Below are 22,082 nucleotides of genomic sequence, written 5' to 3'. Positions count from 1 at the left end.
ACCCTATGCCTCTGGTCATATGAAATAATAATATTTGTCAAAATGAACTCCAGGAAATGGAAAAAAGGGTAATAATAACAATAAAATTATACTAAATAAAATCCCACTTTATTTAAACCATACTTTAGACATTCAGTCTTTCACTCAATAAGATTTGAGTGTCTAAGGAAGTAAAGTTTTTTAAAGTTTTTCTTCGTCGGCTAAGAGAAAAGTTTCTAGGTTATTCCACTGCAATTTGCTACTAGATTTAAGCTGGTGTTACTATAGAGATGTTTGGATGTATAGCAGCCTGTGTTCAAAGGTGAGCTATAATACTTTACAATCCACTTACTTGAGAAAAGGTTCATTTTAAGTATATGGTACATTTCCTTATACCCTCGCCGGTACGTTAAGAGCGTTTTGTTTTGTTTGGTTGTGTTTTATTCTGGGGTTTTTTTGTTTGTTTTTTTTTCTTCTCTGAATGGAGTGCACAACAATGCAAACATTGCTTAATCCTGTGTCATGCCACTTTAAACTGACCAGTTCCCTGAAATGTTTGGGGCACACACCCACATGCACACACTCTCACCTGTCTCCTGGGGCTCCCCGCTGGCTTCCTCTGCGCCCGCCCGGGAACACTGTACCTGTGTACATGCAATCCGCTGCCTGGAAACCTAGGCCGCCAGGTCATGTGACTGTTGCTATGAGTGTTGAGGTGCATTTTTTCTTTTCTTTCTTCTTCTGCCCCTATTTTGTTTCTTTTAACTGGGGGAAGCGGGGGGGGGGGAACCTCATAGGTCTGCAAATCTTTACAGGACTAAGTCTGAAATCTTTGGACTCCTGGTTTGACACTGCTAGATTACCTTTGGCTTTATCTTAGGGTACCGCACCTCCTATCAAGGCTGCAGGTCTGGACTTTTCTGACAAGCCAGGAGCTATTGAGGCCACGGTGGAGACAAGTAGGCCTCAGCCCTCAGAAGTCCTCGATGTGTGCAAGACTCAGGTGGCCAAGCTGGAGCTGTGGCTACAACAAGCCAACGTGGCATTTGAGCCGGAAACGTTAAACGCAGACATGCAGCAGGTGGTGGAGCAGGAGCTGGTCGGGTGCCAGGTAAGATGACGGGCTAGAGTTCACGGTGTGCCTCTTCACCAATCACCTGCCAAGGCTGAGCAAATTTCTCTTAAAGCAACACCGTGTTTCTTTTTGCTGCTGTGACCCTCACGTTTACCTTGGCCTTACTTGTGGTTCTCTAGGTGATTCTTTAAAATGCTTGCATTTCGGGGATGAGAGTGGATAAGAGCTAGAATCTGGAGTTCAAAGCCAGCTCTCTCCCATTCACCATGAACTTGGAGAAGTAAACTTCTCAGCTTCATTTTCAAGTAGCTCATAGGGTTGTGGCCCAAATGTAACCAGAACAGGTATATAAAGCAGTGTCTGGCATAAAAACAAAACCAACAATACTCAATTACGGCTGTTATTTTTATTCATCATCCTAAGTATTTGAAGATTCCTTCGTCAGAAATGAAACTAAATGGCTTGATTTGCAAGATTCCAAGTGTCCTTTATAGGCTTTGTGGCCATTTTCCCTAGGAACGCTCTTGGCTTGCTTAAGAGGGCCAGAGACCTCCATTTCCTGATTTTAGTTACTCCAAAGGCTGAGCTCTATGTCCCTCCAGGGAGGGGCTGGAATGACGACATCGAAGCGGCATCATTGCATGTCCCAACAACACAGGCATGCTGGCTATATGTGAAGCCTTCTCCCCTACTTCAGCCCACCTAGGCCTAATGTCTCTGCCCTCATGGGCAGAGAGTATATCTTTGTCTGGCCTGGCAGTCCTCCTGTCACGTGGTCTGGGTTCAGGTCATGTGTTCTCCATTCAGAGATATGTACTGCCCCTTTCCTCAACTCCAGCCTACAGTCTTACAACATCCAGAAACTGCCTTTGGGGTTAGGAGACCTGAACTGCTGATCTTCTCACAGCAGCTCAGCACTTTTGATGCCAGGAGACAGATCTCCTAGTCTCTCTGCTCAGATACTACTGCTGCTGGTTGGCCTGACTTCTGAACTTTTGAAAGAATCCAACACTACACACAGCCAAGACTACACTGAGAGCTCCCCCCACCCTCCACCCCACATCCACCCCAGCCCCTACCCCGGTTCTCATGATTTTGAGAACCAGATATTAAGTCTATCTAGTACTTATTTACCAACTGATTGGATAAACTTGATGTTAATTCCTTAATCATCCCCAAAATCCCATTGTCGGTGCCACTTTTATCTATTTTGAGATTTCTAGGGTGTGCAAAGGAGAGATATGACCACCAGGTGGCAGTAGCACCCAATGAGCTTTAAGTGGGCAGCACACTGATGATAAGGGATCAGGTAGTGCTTTGTAGATGTACCAAGCTTGAGGCTTGGTGAGCAACTTCCCAGAAGGAGAAGAGGAAAGGGATTTCCTAGGGAGAAAAGGCACCAGAATCTTCTGGTTTCAGACAATATCCCATACAATAGTCTCTGGGCCAGAGAGCTCTATAGTCCAGCAGAGAGGCACAAGACCTTTTTATAAGCCCAGGATTTGTCTTATGTTCAGTTAATAGATACTGGATATAAAGCAAGCAGATTCTAAATGGCTGAATTTGTCCTTATTCGGACTATATTTAAACTCATCACTAGGGACATGGCTCAAGTGGTAGAGCACCTGTCTAGCAAATACAAAGTTCTGAGTTCAAATCCTAGTGCTCCCCCCCCCCCCAAATCACTGAATGTATAGAAATTGAGTTTGGCTCCGGGAGGCTTTGAACTAATGAGTGTCACCTGCTGGGAGGAAATAAACGTAGGGGCCAGTGTACAAGGACCACACTGGCCTCGTGTATACAACATGACATTTACACATATCATATTGAAACATGAAAATCCTGAAAATGAATTTATAAAATGTCCTGTTCTTGGGAGAAAACAAATATGGCTACAAGGATAGGAGCAAACAGATCATCAGTGAAGAAAAGTTATATTTGCTAATTTAATATTGGATGATTAAAGACATAGTTTACATAACAAAAATTATGTCATCTAAGCAGAACTCTAGAAAAATGAACTAATCATTCTGTGTGATAACTTCAATGTTTTCAAAGGTCAGCAGTGAGCATATAAAATATGCATCTGCTTTGACCCAATCAGACCATTGCTTTCAATTTATCCTCTGAAAATAATCTGGGGGTGGGGGTGGGGGTGGGGAGAGAAGAATTGTAACAGCATTAACGGCAACAATAAAGATCTGGAAACAGCTTAGATTAGTAATGAAGGAAGATATTAAGTAAAGCATAGAATATCAGCCTGAACTATTAACATGCTGGTCATGAAGGCTCTGTAGACATATCGAAAAAGAGGCAAAATAGTCGCACAGGAAAAACAGAACATAGATTGTCATTCTGTTCATTTACAGCTATTCCTAAGGCTGTTGCATTCATTGTTTCCCTCAGAACAATCTGCAGAGGATGAAAGTAGTTTGCTTCTTTGGAAGAGTTAAACAGTATTTGAACATGCATTTTTTAGGGTAGAGTTTTTCTTTAAGGTGCTCTCAGCAACCTGAGCTTCTCCTTAGTCATGCACGGAGCTTTAGCTCCTGTCCTTCTGGTGCTGGAATGTGTGTGGCTGCTGCTGCTCTTGTGCCTGGCCAATTGGCATGCTAGCCTGGGAGGGCAAACCTGCTCTGCCTAGGAGGAGGAGGGGCGCAAAGAGTCCAGCTTACTGGGAAATCTTCCCCAGCCAGCTGTTTTATTTTTAGGCCTGTATGTACCTTGGCCAGCTGTATCATGAACAGGCATTCTTAGGTTCCAAATAATTCCTTTGGTGGTCTCTCATTTGGAGTTTAATTTGGCTTGAGAAAGACAAAAAGAGCAAGGGAAAGAGGATTTTTTTTAAATAGTTGTGTGGTGGTGTTTTTAAAAATCCCCACTTGACACTTGGGTTACAGTGGTGGGAAAAAAAAGGAATAGGGAAGGTTTGGGGGGGAGGGGAGAGATAAGACTAGTCAACGCTTTTTGTTTCGCTTGGTGCTTAACATTTTTAAGCACAGACTGTGAAGATGATTTTTACTCATTAAATCCAAAGTACATGGATTGAGGCCCGAATACATGGATGTCAGTCTTTAACTGCTCACAATGACCCGGGGAGGTAATTTCTGTTATCATCCCCATGTTATAACAGAGGCTCATACAAGTTAAGAATGTACAACCTAGGAGTGTACAGCTACTAAATGGAGGGGCTGAAATTCAAACCCAGGCAGGCTAGTTCTCCTCAAGTATTGACTATCCATTCATTTGTTCATTTTATTTATTTGTTGGTTGGCTAGTTATTTATTTTATCGATACTGGGGTTTGAACTCAGGGCCTCCTACTGGCCTGGTTTGCTCAGCTAGCACTCTACCACGTACACCACACCTTTAGCACTGCTTTGTGCTGGTTATTGTGGAGCTGGAATCTTAACAGACTTTTCTGCCCAAGCTGGCTTTGAGCCATGATCCTCTAGGTCTCAGCCTTCTGAGTAGCTAGAATAGTAGATATGAGCCACCAGTCTCCAGCTTTATTCTTAATTTGGGATTTTTGTTTTCTTGCCATCCAAAGGGTCAAACTCGGGGTCTAAGCAAGTATTGCAGGACTGAGCTACATTCCCAATGTCTTGTCTGTGTTATTAACCTTTGAGCTGGACTGGATACATATTTTCTGAAGTGCTTATAAAATCACTTACTGTAGATTAGTCTAGAGTAACCTCTGCCATCAGGTTGTTCTAGAGTAACCTCTGCCATCAGGTTGGTTTGATTGCAGCCCTGGTGCAAAGGACAGGAAATTATGTGGGAGTTGTTTTGTTTTTTTTTTCCCAATGTTCCTTCCATTCTGTTTCTATAATGGTTGACATACTCTTAGGCAGAGAGTCAGGCTCCCTTATTCTGGTGAACATCACATGTTCAAAGCCAACACTGCTGGCTGTTGGTGTGGTGGAGTATAACACACACGCTTTGAATGTTCGAAGCCAACACCAAAGAAGAAGATGAAAAAATACAGTATGAACAATAACGTAATTTTCTTCTCCTAGGCGATGCTGACAGAGATTGAGCACAAGGTGGCATCTCTGCTAGAGGCTTGCAAGGATCAGGGCCTGGGAGACAGTGGAGACACTCAACGTGAGGCCGAAGCTCTTTCCTTGAAACTCAAAACTGTGAAGTGCAATTTGGAAAAAGTGCAGATGCTGCTGCAGGAGAAGTACAGTGAGGATCAGGTAATACTGGCTGTGTGCAGACTAAGTGTTGGTGCACCACAGCCAGCCAGAAGAGGGCTCTGGGTGGGCGTGAAGAACCACCCAGAAACTCTAGTAACCAAGAAAGGATAGTGGGTCTTCACATAGACACAGAGGTTTCTTGCCTAGGTGGTTGTGGATTTGGTATGAAAGGGTTGTGTGTTCTTGTGGACACTGAGCTCTGGTGTAAGTCTTCATAAGAGAAGGCTGTATTTTAAAGACATTCTGTGGCTCTGAATGAAACATTTATAGTTTAAGATTGAAGTGTGACATCAGGAAAACAAAACCTTTTTCCAAGGCTCTTTTGTTATTTATTTACACACACACACACAGAGTATTACGTAGCTAAAGTACTTTCCCAAGTTTTAAAAGCATCTTATGTTTATCAGTATAGACCTTCTGAGTAGAAGCTTATTAAATATGATTTGCTTCCAAACTTATGAGTGGTGGCTGCTTGGGTAATCAATCACCTTCACAGAAATGACATCAGCTGCAGAAACATAGGCCTAGTCGCCATGCTCTTCCATCCCCATGTTCTCTCATTTGTAAAGCGTATGTATTAAATACTATTTATTATATACCTATATAAAGTATTGTGTGTGGTGGGATGGGGGCTTGGTTCTCTACCACTTGAGCTACAGCTCCACTTCTGGCTTTTTGATGGTTAATTGGAGATAAGAGTCACGGACTTTTCTGGGCTAGCTTTGAATCGTGATCCTGAGTAGCTGGTTTTACAGGCATAAACCACCAGTGCCTGCTTTAATAATGACTCTGTGTGTGTGTGTATGTGTGTGTGTGTGTGCGCGCGCGCACACACGCACGCATATGTGTGTGTGCACTCATGTGTGTGCATGTATATACATACATATGTGTGTGTGTGTGTGTGTGTATATATATACACACACTTTGTTCTTAGAAAAAAGAGAAAATTAGTAATTCAGTGGATGAATTTGGTTGAGGGAATAAGAGGATCCTTTCTTTAAGTGTCATGTATTTTGAAGTTGTTATGAAATGAATACATTAAATCATTGTATATAATTAAAGCAAACAAAATGCTGTTATTTGCTTTTGCATAGCTCAATTCCATTGTTAGAGGTGAGATAAGGTGCCGCTTCCTTGTTTAAAGCGCTCCAACATGAATTGTGTTTTTGCAGCACCCTAGCATGCTGAAGAAACCACCAGAACATCATGAAATCCTCCAGCCGGTTACCCTTTCTGACCCGGAGTCTCCTGGAACTGAAAAGCCACAGTTCAGCAGACAAAAAGATGTCCCACAGCAGCAGGTAATTTTGGCCTTGACAGTTGAAAGGACATGAATAAAAACATGTAGCTGGACATGCTCACTAGCAATCCTGACATTTAGGAAGCTGGAGCAGGATGCTAGTGAGTTCAAAGCCAACCTGGGCTAGCAAAACCATGTGTCCAAAACAAAAATGGAGAAGGGAGAGGAGCAGGGGAGGAGGGAGGAAGGGAAGGGGGGGGACGAGAAGAAGGGAGGAAGGAAGGCTGCCAGATGGATTTTCTTTTGTTGCTTTTGTTTTTATTTTATTATTTTTTGCACTGCTGGGCATCAAACCAAAGCCCTTGGACATGCTAGGCACATTCTGTACCACTGAGCCACAGACTTGGCCCTTAAATGTGATTTTAAGAAATAAGAGCTAAAAAAAATAAGCACACAAGAAAAGTAGTCAACCATAATTTAGGAAGTGGTTCAAAATTAGATGGTTTGCTAGGGTACCACTTGGAAAAAAAAACTGAATTGGTGAAATCATTTAAATTTTATTTACAGGTTCTGGAGCTCAAACCAATGGAACAGAAAGATTTAATCAAATTTATAGAATTTAATGCCAAGAAAATGTGTCCCCAGTATTGCCAGCAGGATGCCGACACAGCTCAGGAGTCTCCTGTGAGGTACAAATGTTTAAATAGTTGGATACTTGCTAGATTTATGGTTAAAAGAATTTAATGTATCTCTAAAAGTCATTCCTAAAACGATGTCTAAATGGAAGACAGAGTTTATTTTTGTTGTTGTTATTTAGTGTTGATTATTCCTTTCACCCTTTTTTCTTCCTCAAAAGCCACAAGGTGTCTGACCCTGGAAATGAAACTGCAGGTTCGGTCTCAACACCCGAGAACCAAAGTGGGGATAAATGGCAGTATCTTCATCACGAACTGTCCTCAAACATGAAGCTACCTCTGCCTCAGCTCGTGGGGCCTCAGGTCAGTCTGCCTCTACACACAGTCAGCAGTCTGATTGTCCTTGGAACCCACCAAGCATCCACGGAAAAACGAGTGTGCTCTCTATTAAATAGCTGTTCACTTGCAGCAAGCAAAGGATGGCTACCTAGCCAGGTACTCATAGCTCATGCCTGTAATCCTACCTACTCAGGAGGCTGAGAGCTGAGGATAAGATGTGAAGCCAGCTGGAGCAGAAAAAGTCCATAGGACTTTTATCTCCAGTTAACCATCAAAAAATTGGGAGTAGATCTGGGCAGTGGAGGCTCATGTCTGTAATCCTAGTTACTCAGGAGGCTGAGATCTGAGGATTGTGGTTCAAAGCCAGCATAAGCAAGAAAAGTCTGTGAGACTCTTATCTCCAATTAGTCACAAAAAGCTAAAAGTGGAACTGTGGCTCAAGTGGTAGAACACCAGCCTTGAGCAAAAAAGCTAAAGGATAGCACCCAGGCCCTGAATCCAAGATCCAGTACCAGCATAAAGCAAAACAATGGTGTGTCATTTACTCATGGAAAGATTCCTTAGAGTCTACCTGTGTAGCCCCGGTGTCCAGGAGCCCTGTCAGGCAGTATTCCCTCCAGGGCACAGTTTCATGGCCCCTCCAGGTTTGAAAAGGCCAGTACTGCCTTTCTCTCTGGACAGGGAGCCGGGGAGCAGAAAAGCACGGCTGCTCACAGCACCCCAGCTTCTTTGTACAGCCCTGCACACAGACTGCCTGGACAAAGGTCTCCAATAATGTCTCAGCTTTTCAATTTGACAACTCCTTCTTTCCTGCCAACCAATTTATCTGACCAAAGTTGAATCAACCTCATTGGTGGCTTTTAGTCTTGGTTTCTCCTAGTTAGTATGCAGTATAAAGCGCATATACAGCCAGGCACCAACAGCTCACACTTATAATCCTACCTACTCAGGAGGTTGACATCTGAGGATCACGGTTCAAAGCCAGCCGGGGCAGAATTATCTCCAATTAACCACCAGAAAACTGGAAGTGGCTCTGTGGCTCGAGTGGTAGAATGCTTGCCTTGAGCTGAAGAACTGAGAGAAAGCACCCAGTCCCAGAGTTCAAGCCCCATGACCAACAACAATGCAGCACATATACAAGTCTCTTTCAAAATGTCTAATGCCATTTTTCCCCCAAGCAGAGCCATCTACCATTGGTCCCTAATTTGTGTGTTTTAATAGTTCCTGTGTGTGTGTGTGTGTGTGTCTGTGTGTGTGTGTGTCTGTGTGTGTGTGTGTTTTAATAGTTCCAGTGTGTGTGTGTTTTGTGTGTTTGTACCAGTCCTAGAACTTGAAATTCAGGGCCTGGGTGCTGCACATGAGGTGTTTTTTTTTCTTTTGCTCTAGGCTAGCATTCTACCATTTAAACCACAGCTCTCTCGCTTTTGTTTGTTTTGTTTTAGGGGTTTGTTTGTTTGGTGCCTAACTGGAGATAAAAGTCTCACACACTCTCTTGCCCAGGCTGGCTTAAAACTTAGTCCCTTAGATCTCAGCCTCCTGAGTATATTTTTTTTCTTATTAAGACAAAAACACCAAAGAAATACCTCAGAAAAAATGTATGCTGTGACATTTTTATACTTCACTCTGTCACTAATGAGATTTTGGGATTTTTTTTCAAACAGGTTTCCGCTCCTATGAGTATTCTACCGAGTGTGAATGTGTATAACTTTAGATACCCAACAACCGAAGAACTAAAATCCTACACTACCCAGCTCAAAGACCTTCGCCAAGAAGCAATCAGTCTGCAGACCCTGGTACACGCTATGCATGACATACTTTCCCTCTGGCAATAATCTTAAAAACAAGGGGCATAGGCCAGCCTGACCTGAATAGGGAGATTGTATCAGAATTAAAGAAAAAGTAAGCTGGGCTCACGCCTGTAATCCTGGCTACTCAGGAGGCTGCGATCTGAGGATCATAGTTCAAAGCCAGCCCAGACAGAAAAGCCCATGAGATTCTTATCTCTAATAAACTATTTTTAAAAAGCTGGAAAGTGTCACTGTGGCTCAGAGTTATAGCACACTATCCTTGAATGAAAAAGCTTAAGTACAGTGCCCAGGCCCTGAGTTCAAGCCCTACAACGGAAAAAATAAATCTTATTTTTATTTGTGACCTATTTCACAGAAGAATTGCTCACTAATTGTAAGAGCATTAATTAATCCATTTTCTGGGGCTTACTGGTTTGAGAAAACTTATTATGAAAAAGTATAACATGGGTTGTGAATGTGGTTTAGTGGTAGAGTGCTTGCCAAGCATGCATGAAGCCCTGGGTTTGATCCCTCATTACCACATAAACAGAAAAAGTTGGAAGTGGCGCTGTGGCTCAAGTGATAGGGTGTTTGCCTTGAGCACAGAGAGGCTCAAAGACAGTGCCCAGGCCCTGAGTTCAAGCCCCAGGACTGGCAAAAACAAACTTGAACAACAACAAAAAAAAACATAACATAAATTATAAACCAAGAAAATATAGGAATAGGAAGGGACAGAGTCCAAATGGTTTTTCTTTTCTTGATTCAGGAAAATGTGTCTGAAGATGTACACATCAATTTGGATAAAAAGTTATTCGAGTTCTTTCTGGCCCTCCGTCGGTCCCTCAGTAGTGTGGAGGAGCTGCTGGCAGCTGGGCTCTTCCGGGAGGACACTTCCGGCCAGCAGGTGCACTGCGAGGTAGGGAGCTTCTAGGAGCTTCTAGCAGCTTCCGCAGCATGGCTCGGTTGGGCCAGAGCTGAAGTCTTTGGAAACAAGGGCTCAGGTCCTGTCTCCATTGCTCTCCGCTTTGCAGGAGCTGGCTCTTGAGCTGAAGAAACTTCATTTAGCTCTGGGAGACAAGAAGGATGATCTTTTGAAAGCTATGGCTTGGCCTGGCCAGGACACCAAGCTGCTCTCTGACTGTCTGGACAACCTGCACACCTACCTGGAGCACACACAGGCCACGGCAGCCTCTCGAAGCAAGACTCTGAAAGCTGGCCTCGACTATACCCACAGTTATCAGGTGAGGTTCCGAGCATGTGGCTTCTGCACAGCTCCAACTTTGCTTCCATTCAGCCCTCTTCCTGCAGGACTTCATTCATGGGAGTTGCCCTAGGCAACAATGAGACCCTCTTGTGCTCACGGTTGGAGATCATTTGAAAGTGGTCTTTGGGGTGACTTTAAAAAGGAGTTAACTTACTCTTTTTCTTTTTTTAGGGGGGGTGGGGTGGGAAGTACTGGGGTTCACACTCACAGCCTCACAGCATGCTAGGCTGGCACCATACCTCTGAGCCATGCCTCCAAGCGATAGGGTCTTACTTGCCACTGTCAGTGTACATGTGACCAGTGATCACCTACTATAGATTTCCTGCTGGGACCATAGGCTGACCCATGGTATGTAGCTTCCCTTCCATAGAGATGAGGTCTCACAGAGTTTTCTGCCCCAGCTGGCCTGGCACCATGATTCTCCTAATCTCAGCCTCACAAGTATTTTAGGATGACAGGCCTGAGCATCTACCCTGGTGGCTCTGTTTGTCTGTGTCTGTCTGTCTGTCTGTCTTGTGTCTCCCTCTCCCTCTCCTTCTCCCTCTCCCTCTCCCTCCCTCTCTCTCTCTTCTCTCTTCTCTCTTCTCTCTCTCTCTCTGATCCTAAAGTTTGAACTTAGGGCCTTCTGCTTGCTAAATGGGTGCTCTACCACTTCAACCATACCTCTAGTCCTGGGGCTTGAACTCTGGGTCTGGGTGCTGTCCCTCACCTCTTCAGCTTAAGGTGGCTAGTGCTCTACCACTTGAGCCACAGTGCCACTTCTGGCTTTGTCTGTTTACATGGTGCTGAGGAATGGAACCCAGGGCCTCATGCATGCAAGGCAAGCACTCTACCACTGAGCCACCTTCCCAGCGCTCCAGCCTTGTTTTTTGCTGGCTTTTTGGAAATGAAATATAGGGAACATTTCTTCCCAGGTTGGACTTTGACCTTGATCCTCCAGATCTCAACTTCCTGGTTGAAATGAGCTACTATCATGGAGTGTTTAATTCTCTCTCTCTCTCTCTCTCTCTCTCTCTCTCTCTCCTTCCCTTTCTCTCTCCCTCTCTCTCCTTCTCTCTCCTTCCCTCTCCTTCCCTTCTTCCCTCCCTCCCTCTTAGTCCTGTGGTGTGAACTCAGGATCTGGGCAATGTCCTTGGGCTTTTTTCTTTTCCCTTTTCACTAAAGGCTAGCATTCTACTTAAGCCACAGCTTCACTTCCAGCTTTTGGGTAATTAATTGGAGATAAGAACCTCATGGACTTTTCTGCCCATACTGGCTTTGAACTGTGATCCTCGGATCTCAGCCTCCTGAGTAGCTAGAATTAAAAGTGTGAGCTAACAGCACCTGGCAATTCTTTTCTTATGTTATTTTTACCCATGTAGTGATTATCATACTGGAAAATTTGAATTTTAGATTTCTAAGCAAGAGGAAGGTGTTTAAGCTTTAAGGAAAGGAATGAGAATCCAATATTTGTGCAGGATTGTCTGGCCTCAGTGCATTGAAGAGGGAAAGTCTTGAAGCAGGGAGGCTTCTCGGGAAGGTATCTGAATTGCCTAATGAAGGAAAGATGAAACACAATGCCATTTACGACTGAGTCTGGCCCATAACAATTAAACTAGAAACTGGACACCAGTGGCTCACACCTGTAATCCTAGCTACTCAGGAGGCTGAGGTCTGAGGATGGCAGTTCAAAGCCAGCTCAGGCAGGAAATTCCATGAGACTCTTTACTTGAATTAACTACCAAAAAAGCCAGAAGTGCATGTGTGACTCAAGTGGTAGACTGCTAACCTTGAGTGAAAAAGTTCAGGAACAGCACTCAGTTCCTGAGTTTAAGCCCTGGATCAGGAGAGAGAGAGACACACACACACACACACACACACACACACACACACGCACGCACGCACGCACGCACGCACGCACACAATTTAAGCCAGAATCCAATCAAGTTTATGAGTGAAGAAGGATGTAATAGCACCTTGGGGATGTAATCATTTCTTCACAGACACACAATTCCAAGAAACAGAAATTGAGATCCAAATGATGATAGAAGGGCCTCAATTGGATCTCAATAATAACAAATCCAAAAGATAATAAATACATAGAGGTAATTGCCAAAATGTGAACCCTCTCAGATGGTTATTCATACTAAGGATTATTAATTTGGGCAAGAGAGAATTGTAGCATTTTTTTTGGGGGGGGGGGTCTGGTCGTGGGGCCTGAACTCTGGGCCTGGGCGCTGTCCCTCAGCTCTTCAGCTCAAGGCTAGCACTCTACCACTTGAGCCACAGCACCACTTCCAGCTTTTTTTCTTTTTGCTTATGTGGTGCTGAGGAATGGAACCCAGGGCCTCATGCATGCAAGGCAAGCGCTCTACCACTGAGCCACCTTCCCAGCCCCTATTGTAGCATTCTTAAAGGGAGAAGCTCATCTTTTACTGACATGCTACTATTTACTTCAGATAATCAAAGGGGAAGAGAGGGAATTGCCAGGCAACAGAGCTAGGGAAGGGCCTAGAGGGTGGTCAGCTAGCTATGTGTCAGCCATTACTGAGGCCCAATAATTCCTCTTATTTCTATACATTTGAGAGTTTACTAATATCTTAAGACATTTTTTTAAATGAACTGCTTAAAAGGTAATGGAGAAAAAATGTAATAAAGGTCTAAGTGAGATTGCTTGGTTTCCTGCATTTATCTTTTTATACAGAATGAAATAAAACGATTATATGATCAACTCGTTAAGAATAAGATGGCTTTACAACAGTCTTTGAATGAAATGAGTGGCCAGAGCGTTGATGAACAGCTTCAGGTAATCGCTGCAAATCATTCACATTCACCTGACCTCGGGCCAGTGTGTTGTCTCAGCTGTGCTTGGTAAGGCCAGCCTAATAAGTCAATAAAATGGAAACGACTGTGGACCAATACTTTCTGAAGCAGTGTATTCTAACAGCAAGAGACAATTCTCGCCTGTCCACCTGACAAAAGATTGAGTGCATTTAGCATTGGTAAAACATTGGAACATGGGCATTGGCTTGCTCTGATCACAAATTAGATCAGGGTCAAAGGTTTGTCCTCACATCAGAATCTTTAGTGTTAAGACGTTTGATTTCATCTCTTTTTTTTAAATTTAATTTTATTTTATTTGTGAACATACTGTACAGAGGGGTTACAATTACATGGGCAGGATAATGCGTACATTTCTTACCAAGCATTGCAGCCTCCTCCTTTGGTTTACCCTTCCCATCCCTGATTTCATCTCTTGAGCAAACATTAACTGAGAACATACTATGCTCAGTTACTGTTTGGGGGGCTGGATATTTACTCTTCCTAAGGATACAATACTTTAAGAGAAATATGCCATAAGCATTTGGGTTAATAATCCAGATAGTCACTAAGTGCTTGTGTTTCTAAAGCAGGAGACAACCTTACAATAGTCTCTTAAGTATGGCCTTATAGAAATAACTAGAGCCAGGCACCAGTGGCTCATGCCTATAATTTTGCCTACTTAGGAGGTTGAGATCTGAGGATGGCAGTTCAAAGCCAGCTCAGGCAGCACTATGAGATTTTTATCTCCAATTAACCACCAGAAAAGCTGGCAGTGGATCTGTGGCTCCAAGTGGTAGAATGCCTGCCTTGAGCAAAATAAGCTAAGGGCTAGCCTTACTAGCCCTGAGTTGTTCAAGCCTCATGACTAGCATGAGCCCACACACGCACGCGTGTGCGCACGCGCACACACACACACACACACACACACACACACACAAAGTCACTAGCTATGTGTATACTGATTTGAAGAGTTGCTGACGTCTTGGAAGGGAGGGGTGCAGAAAGTTGAGTTGCAAGTCAGTGAATTGAAGCATCTCTGCATATATTCCACTAGCCTCTTCTTAGAACATGTCAGGTAGACATTGGAAGCTCTGGGCAGCTTGAAGGAGAGCTTCAGGTGAGGAATGATTAAGTAGGACTTTAGTTTTTTCTCCCCTTTATTCCCTTCTGTACTGTTTAATTCTTTTTAAACAAATGTGTGTGTTTCTCCAACTTGTTAAAGGGTTTTCTTTCCTGCCTGTCTCTCACTTAGAAAGCAGATGTGCATACAGCAGAGCTGCAGAACTCTGAGGGCCGAGTGGCCAAGCTCAGGGAGGAAGGAGAGAGGCTTCACCTCCCGCCCGCTTTACTCCAGGATGTGTACAAACTAGAGGTACGCCTATGCCATGTCTTCTGAAGCAGTGGGTGCTTGGTCCTCCACCAAGAAATTTGACACCTGTTCTTCCATTGGTTTGTTTTCCTGTTTGAATGAAAACACTTCTTTGCATCACAGGATGTATTGGACAGTATGTGGGGAAGCCTGAGAGCCAGGTACTCTGAACTCAATAGCCCATTCATCACCGAGAGCCAGCAAGAGACCTTGTTGGAAGGCATGATGGAACTGATAAACATTGGGAAGGAAAAACTTGCTCGTGGCTACTTACCACGAGCCAAAAGTAAAGTTGCTTTACAGGATCAAATAAAAAATCACAAGGTAAGATTCATCCATCGAATCCTTTCTAAAATTTTTATTTTATTTCTTTGTCTTTTATTTTGCTGGTCCTGAGGCTTGAGCTCAGGGCCTGGGCACTGTCCCTTAGCTTTTTTGTTCAAGGCTAGCAAGCACTCTACCACTTGAACCACACCTCCACTTCTGACTTTTTTTCCTACTTGGGCTGGCTTCACACTATTGTTAGAAATAGCTCTGGATTAGAAATAGCTCAGGATGTTGAGTCTGGTAGGAATAAAGACACCAACTCAAAATGAATTTGGCAAGGCAAAGTTTACTTCTGCAGAAGGGTGCACCATCCCAAAATCTGTCAAGCAAGCACACAGAACAGGCAGGCTGCCCCCTTTTCTCCCTCACCCAGCAGGCCCTGCCCCTCTGCTCACATTGGCTGAGCTCAGTTTGACAAGCTGAAGAAGGATATGGTTTAATTAACAGGATGTATTTAAAATTCAAGGCACTTCTAATAGGGTGTCTTAATTACAATGCCCAGGAAAAGAATGCATATAAATAAACATAACTAACAAGGGCCAAGCCACCTTCAGAAAAACAGTTCTCTCAAGATTAACCAAAAGGGAGCAAACTACTTTCATAGAAAAGACATTTTTTTCAAACTACGATCCTCAGATCTCAGCCTCCTGAGTAGCTAGGAGTGCAGGCATGAGCCACTGGTGCTCAGCCAAATCCTTCTTTATAAACTAAAATCTCTGGGGTTTTCTGAGTTCAAATGGAAGCTGTCCATTGTTTTCCACGGTGAAGCATGTGGAGTGTTGCTTTGTGGAAATATTATTTAATGTGATATTTCTTTGTAACTTGTTAAAATTTCATTTATTTTTAACAAATCCATTTCCATTTTATTTTCATCTCTTTGTATGTTTGGTGCCACACTGACTTTCCAGGATTTGAGATAAAAAACAAAAATAAAGGGATAACAGTTAAAGTAGCTAGGCACCTGTGGCTTATGCCTGTAATTCCAGCTATACCAGGGGCTGAGATCTGAAAGACTGTAACATGAGATTGGCCATCCCCAAAAAAGTTCAAGAGACCCCATCTCAACAGAAAAGGATCCAAACTATAGTAGGAAGTTTAAATAGGAAGATTGTGGTGTAGACCACCCCAATCAAAAGGTGAGACCTTATCTCAAAAATAACCAGAGCAAAAATGGCTGGAGGCAAAGCATAAGCAGTAGAGACATGCCTACCTAGCAAGCAGGCAGCCTGAGTTCAAATCACTTGTTTTTAGCCAGGTTCCAGTGACTCATACCTGTAGTCCAGTGTTACTCAGGAAGCTGAGATCTGAGGATCTGTAAAACCAGCTCAGGCAGGAAAATGTGATACTCTTATTTCCAATTAATCATAGAAAAATCAAAAAGTGGTGCTGTGACTCAAGTGGTAGAGGGCTAGCCTTGAGCAAAAGTTGCTCAGGGACATTGCCCAGACCCTGAGTTCAAGCCCCAGGACTGGCAAAAACAAACACAAAAAAAACACAAATCCCATGCTTTTTATAGTCTTCACAACTTAAAAATAAATGATAAATATTCAAAACCTTTTCTTTCCACATTGTAGGAGTTTTTCCAGAGCCTTGTTGCCCATATGTTGTTGATCCAAACATACTCCGCCAGGACGTTTTCTTCCTCCGTACAAAAGAGAGAAGCCTTCGGCGCGGCACAGGTCGCGGCGGTGAAGAGCCTGGAGGCTGAGGCCCACCAGTGTGGTGCAAAGCTGCAGAGTCTGTTGCAGGTACGTGGCTTCTGTGGGCCTGGTTCTTAGCTCTAAGGGAATTCCAGATCCCCATCCATCAGCTCCAGCTGTGGGGAACACGTGTCCAGCCAGCAAGCCACAATGAAATGGGAACGAGGCAGCACAGCCTGTGGAAGCCAGCCTAGGCCTGCGAGGCTGCTGTTGTCCAATAAAAGCCAAGTGGTGAACATTTCATGTATAAATTTGGGATGGCATGGCTTTGCTCTGGCCTTGTAGGTTTATGTAAGAATGCCCAGGGTTCAGTGTGCATTGATACTAGGAATGAGTTGACTTGATTTAAAAACTGGACTCCTTAAAGACTTCAGGCTTAGGGCTGGGAAGGCGGCTCAGTGGTAGAGCGCTTGCCTTGCATGCATGAGGCCCTGGGTTCGATTCCTCAGCACCACATAAGAAAAAAGAAAAAAGCCGGAAGTGGCACTGTGGCTCAAGTGGTAGAGTGCTTGCCTTGAGCTGAAGAGCTGAGGGACACCCAGGCCCAAAGTTCAGGCCCCACGACCGGACCCAAAAAAAAAGACTTCAGGCTTACCTAAGGTTCTCTTGTAAAAATGCATTTATGATAATCTTGTCTTAATTCAAAGCAATTTTTGTTTTTGTTATTCATGGGGCTTGAACCCAGGGGTTTGGAGCTGTCCCTGAGCTTTTTTGCTCAATCCTAGTGTTCTACCACTTGAGCCACACAGCTTTACTTGTAACATTTTGGTGGTTAGATGGAGATAAGAGTCTCATGGACTATTCTGCCTGGGCTGGCTTTGAACTACCATCCTTAGATCTCAGCTTCCAAGGTAGTTAGAATTCCAGGCATGAGCCACCAGTGGCCAGCCAAAGCAAATTTTAAAAACATACATTTAAAAACATACATATTCCTTTTCAGTTGAAGGTTTTGCCTATAGCTTACGAAACCCTCCACAGCCAATGTTAGCAGATAAAAGGGAATTTTTAAAAAAAGAAGTCAATAATTTGTTAATGAAATATTATTTTGTAAGAAATATTTATTTTTTAGATACCATGTTAATTGATATTAATATAATCACTATTTCATGGTAATCAAAAAAGGCTGGGCACTGGTGGCTCATGCCTGTAATCCTAGCTACTCAGGAGGCTGAGATCTGAGGATTATAGTTTTAAACCAGCCTGGGCAAGAAAGTCTGTGAAACTCTTATCTCCAATTAACTACCAGAAAACCAAAAGTGATGCTGTGGCTCAAAGTGGTAACCTTAAGCAAAAAAACTCAGCGATAATTCCTAGGCCCTGAGTTCAAGTACCACAACTAACAAAAAAAAAGAAAAAAAAAGACTTCATGGGCCCAGTAAGTACCCATGAGAATTCATAAGGTTATTATCACTTTCCTAACTGATCATTTTAAGCTAAGCATGGTGGCTCGTACCTATCACCTGTAGTTGCAGCTACTTGGGAGACAGAGATCAGGAGGCTCATGACTCAAGGCCAGTTCAGGCAAAAAGTTAGTGACATCTGGTCACAATCATTAAGCTGGGCTTGGTGGCATATACCTATGATCCCAGCTACATGAGAAGCCTAGGAAGATAAGAGGATTTCACTCTATGGCTGGTCCCCAGGAGGGAACCACAAGACTTTCTGAAAAAATGAAATACAAAAGGGCTGTGATATGGATCAACAGGTTAAGTACCTGCCTAAGAAAGGATGAGACCCTGAGTTTAAAAGAGAGAGAGAGAGAGAGAGAAAGAGAGAGAGAGAATTTTTAGTGTTAATAACTGAACTCTGTAGTGTCCATGTACTGTGGAACTGGGGGAAGGGCTGGGAGAAGGCCAAACTAAGTGTAAGCAGTGATACTCCCCAAGGAAGCATAACCCCCTGTCCTCTAAACAGCCTTCAGAGGACTCTGGCTTCAAGTAGCAAGCAGGAATAATGTTCAGTGGATTTGGTATTAGAGCAGGAAACCCACGGGCAGCATGATAGCAACTTATGTTGGAAACGATTTTAAAAGTTAGCTCTTTGCCATTCCAGGAGGAGTGTCCTTTTAACTGAATGCTTCCACTAATCACATTGCTCAGCTTGACAATGCCAGCATAAAACACAGATGCCAGGATGGGGGTGAGCCCTGTGGTAGATCACTTGCCTTGCATGTGCCAGGCCCTGGGTCCATGAGCACCCCTGTAAACAAACAACCCAAAAGCTAGACACACCGGGTGCCGCCTGCTCACACCTGTGAGCCTAGCGACTCACAAAGTTGAGAGCTGAAGATCATAGCTTGACGCCATCCTGCCAGAAAAGTCTGTGAGACTCACATATATATATATAATTTTATTGTATAAAAATAGGAAGAGGCACATAAGCATTGCACCATTGCACCTTTGTGTTTCTCTCCTAAGAGTTATGACACTCTTATCTCAACCATCAAAATAACAGAAATGGAGCTATGTACAGCTCCAGTGAAAAAGTTAAGGGACAGTGCCCAGGCCCTGAGTTTAAGCCCTAGTACTGCCCATCCCCCTCCCTAAATGATGAAGATGCCAACTGCCAGTTCTGGGGCACTTGAATTCAGGGTCTGGGCACTGTCCCTGAGCTTCTTTTGCTCAGGGCTAGCACTCTACCACTTGAGCCATAGCACCACTTCCAGCCTTTTCTGTGTATGTGATATTGAGGAATCAGCCCAGGGCTTCATGTATGCTAGGTAAGCAGTCTACCTCTGAGTCACCTTCCCAGCCCCCAGTTGGACTTTTAAAAACTTCAAAACAAGAATCTTTCTAGAAAAGGTGCACATTCTTCAGTTCCTCCTGGAATCTGCACTTTTCATTTTGTATGATCTTGGCGTTTCTTTCTGTCCTTATAGTAAACGGTCATTGCCTAGGGCCAACCTAGAAAATTAAAGCCCACTGACATAAATGTTGTTGATTCTCCAGAAATGGGAAGAATTTGATGAAAACTATGCTGCTCTTGAGAAGGACCTGGAAATTCTTGTGTCCACGTTGCCCTCTGTGAGTTTGGTGGAAGAGACAGAGGAGAGACTGGTGGAAAGGATTTCATTTTACCAGGTAGGTATTTTATTTGCTTGCTCATTTAAGTTCTCAGTGGTCTGATTCATACACTTTTGGGCCGTGTTGGAGCTAAATGGCTTGATTTTGAGGCAGAATAATCTAGAGGGAAGCGAAATATTGTTCACCACACCAGTCAGCTCAGACACACATTGTGGGACTGTACATTTGTGACGCAATTGTGAGCAATTCTGCGTAGGCACATGTCTGGCTTGGGGGTGGAAGAGCTTACTGCTTCATTTATCTTTTTGTGGCCTTCCTGCCTCTAAGCAGGTTTCTTTCTCTATTGTAGAGAACAGACCATCAGTCTTGTTTTACTACCTCTGGAGCTGGGTGTCATTTCTCACTTCCATGAAATAAAAGGGGAGAAGTTAGTAAACTATGGGCCTCAACATATATTTACTTTTATTACACAGTGCAGTCTTAATTGGACATACTTGGAGATTAATAAAGGCTGTTAACCAGCAGTAAAAAAAAAAAAAAAGACTTGTGTGGGTGCCTACTTGTAATACAAGCACCAGAGAGGCTAAGGCAGAAAGATTATGAATTCAAGGTTGTACTGGGTTATGTTGCAAGAACCTGCCTTAAAAAAAAAACAACAGCTTAAAACTTTTATACTTCTCTAGTGTCATTTTTAGTCTTACTGGTATAGGAGCCTCTGTGTTCCCAATGTTAATGGTATAGTAAAACATAAAACCTTGATGGGGGTTTTGAGTGACATGAAGAACATGACAAAGTTCTGAATCTTTACAACTGATACAATTGAAACTTAGTTTTTACTTTATAATATCTTTAATCAGAATATAAGTTTTACAGCTAGAGGTATCAATTTTTTTGGGGTGTGTGTGTGTGTGTGCGCGCATGCTATTCCTGGGGCTTGAACTTAGGGCCTGGGAGCTGTCTTTGACCACTTTTGTTCAAGGCTAGTGATCTACTACTTCAACCAGCTCTACTTCCAGCTTTTTGTTTGTTAATTGGAAATAAGAGTTTCACAAACTTTCCTAGCTGGGTGGCTTTGAACCATGATCCTTAGATCTCAACCTCATGAATAGCTAGGATTACAGGCATGAGCCACTGATACCTGACTAATCGCAACTTTAAAACTACAAAAGCAGGTTTATTGTGAAAATGAGAGCCATAATGACATGGCAGGCCCCTCTGCTCATTGAGACATGTCAGTGTCTACACAGAACATTGTGCTAGAAGTGGAGCTCAGTGGTTGAGCACTGGCCTACCACTTCCCAGAACCCCTCTCACCACCAGAATAATTCCCAGTGGTTGGAGCACTGCATCTCTACTCACTGGAGACCCAGATACCCAGGATTGGTAAATGTGGGTCCTGAGGACGAGGGTATCATCTTAGGGTGCCGGATAGGTGATAGAATCTACCTGAGTAGTTAGTTGGCAGAGAAATGCCATATGCCACAGGGAAGACAGCACTGTAGGCTATCTCAGTCATCATGGCTGTCTTCCTGCATCTGAGTAGCTAGAAGAAATGAAAGCAGATCATATTTAATACCACATTAAATGGAGAAACAATCTAGTATTTACCAATCTAATATGAGCCTGATTATTAGTAAGTAAGTAAATAAATAAATAAATAAAATGGCTCTCAGCCAGTGCCAGTGGCTTACACCTGTAGTCCTAGCTACTCAGGAGGCTGAGATCTGAGGATCACTGCTTGAAGCCAGTCCAGTCAGGAAAGTCTGTGAGACTCTCATCTCTAAATAATCACCAAAAGCCAGACGTAGAGTGTAGCTTAAGCAGTAGCGGGCTAGCCCTGAGCAAAAGAAAACTCAGATCTAAATCTGCAAACTTCTAGTTTCTTGCTTATTTGCACCACGTCTGACTCTGTTGCCTGGATCTGACAGTCTCTAGAAAAGTAATCTGAGCACCATTGAATCATATCATCCAGCAGGAATATAAACTTAAGTGTTGGGAAAGTGTCCATCTCTTTAGTAGCCTATCATGCAGAATTTTATTTATTTATTTATTTACTCTGGGCCTGGGCGCTGTCCCTCAGCTCTTCAGCTCAAGGCTAGCACTCTACCACTTGATACACAGCGCCACTTCGGCTTTTTTTCTTTTTGCTTATGTGGTGCTGAGGAATTGAACCCAGGGCCTCATGCATGCAAGGCAAGCGCTCTACCACTGAGCCTCCTTCCCAGCCCTCATGAAGAATTTTATTGTTTTTTTTTTTTGTCGGTCGTGGGGCTTGAACTCTGGGCCTGGGCGCTGTCCCTCAGCTCTTCAGCTCAAGGCGAGCACTCTACCACTTGAGCTA

General features: G+C 43.5%; 1 protein-coding gene across 1 annotated transcript in view; it reads left to right on the top strand.

The window, feature by feature from the left end:
• The window catches only part of Syne2 (spectrin repeat containing, nuclear envelope 2), a 282,755-nt gene that overhangs the window by 187,313 nt on the left and 73,360 nt on the right, over positions 1–22,082 (top strand). Inside the window, exons 63-75 of the mRNA XM_013013810.1 lie at positions 860–1,090; positions 5,073–5,255; positions 6,428–6,556; positions 7,063–7,184; positions 7,352–7,493; positions 9,131–9,262; positions 10,023–10,172; positions 10,288–10,497; positions 13,204–13,305; positions 14,575–14,694; positions 14,815–15,015; positions 16,593–16,766; positions 19,667–19,798. Coding sequence (XP_012869264.1) covers positions 860–1,090; positions 5,073–5,255; positions 6,428–6,556; positions 7,063–7,184; positions 7,352–7,493; positions 9,131–9,262; positions 10,023–10,172; positions 10,288–10,497; positions 13,204–13,305; positions 14,575–14,694; positions 14,815–15,015; positions 16,593–16,766; positions 19,667–19,798 — 2,028 coding nt within the window. The remainder of the gene's footprint in view (positions 1–859; positions 1,091–5,072; positions 5,256–6,427; positions 6,557–7,062; positions 7,185–7,351; positions 7,494–9,130; positions 9,263–10,022; positions 10,173–10,287; positions 10,498–13,203; positions 13,306–14,574; positions 14,695–14,814; positions 15,016–16,592; positions 16,767–19,666; positions 19,799–22,082) is intronic.

The sequence above is a fragment of the Dipodomys ordii genome, unplaced genomic scaffold (assembly GCF_000151885.1).
Source record: "Dipodomys ordii isolate 6190 unplaced genomic scaffold, Dord_2.0 Scaffold2, whole genome shotgun sequence".
Classification (NCBI taxonomy): Eukaryota; Metazoa; Chordata; class Mammalia; order Rodentia; family Heteromyidae; genus Dipodomys; species Dipodomys ordii.
The sequence above is the reverse complement of the archived record's forward strand: the minus strand, read 5'-3'. Positions and strand labels throughout refer to the sequence as shown.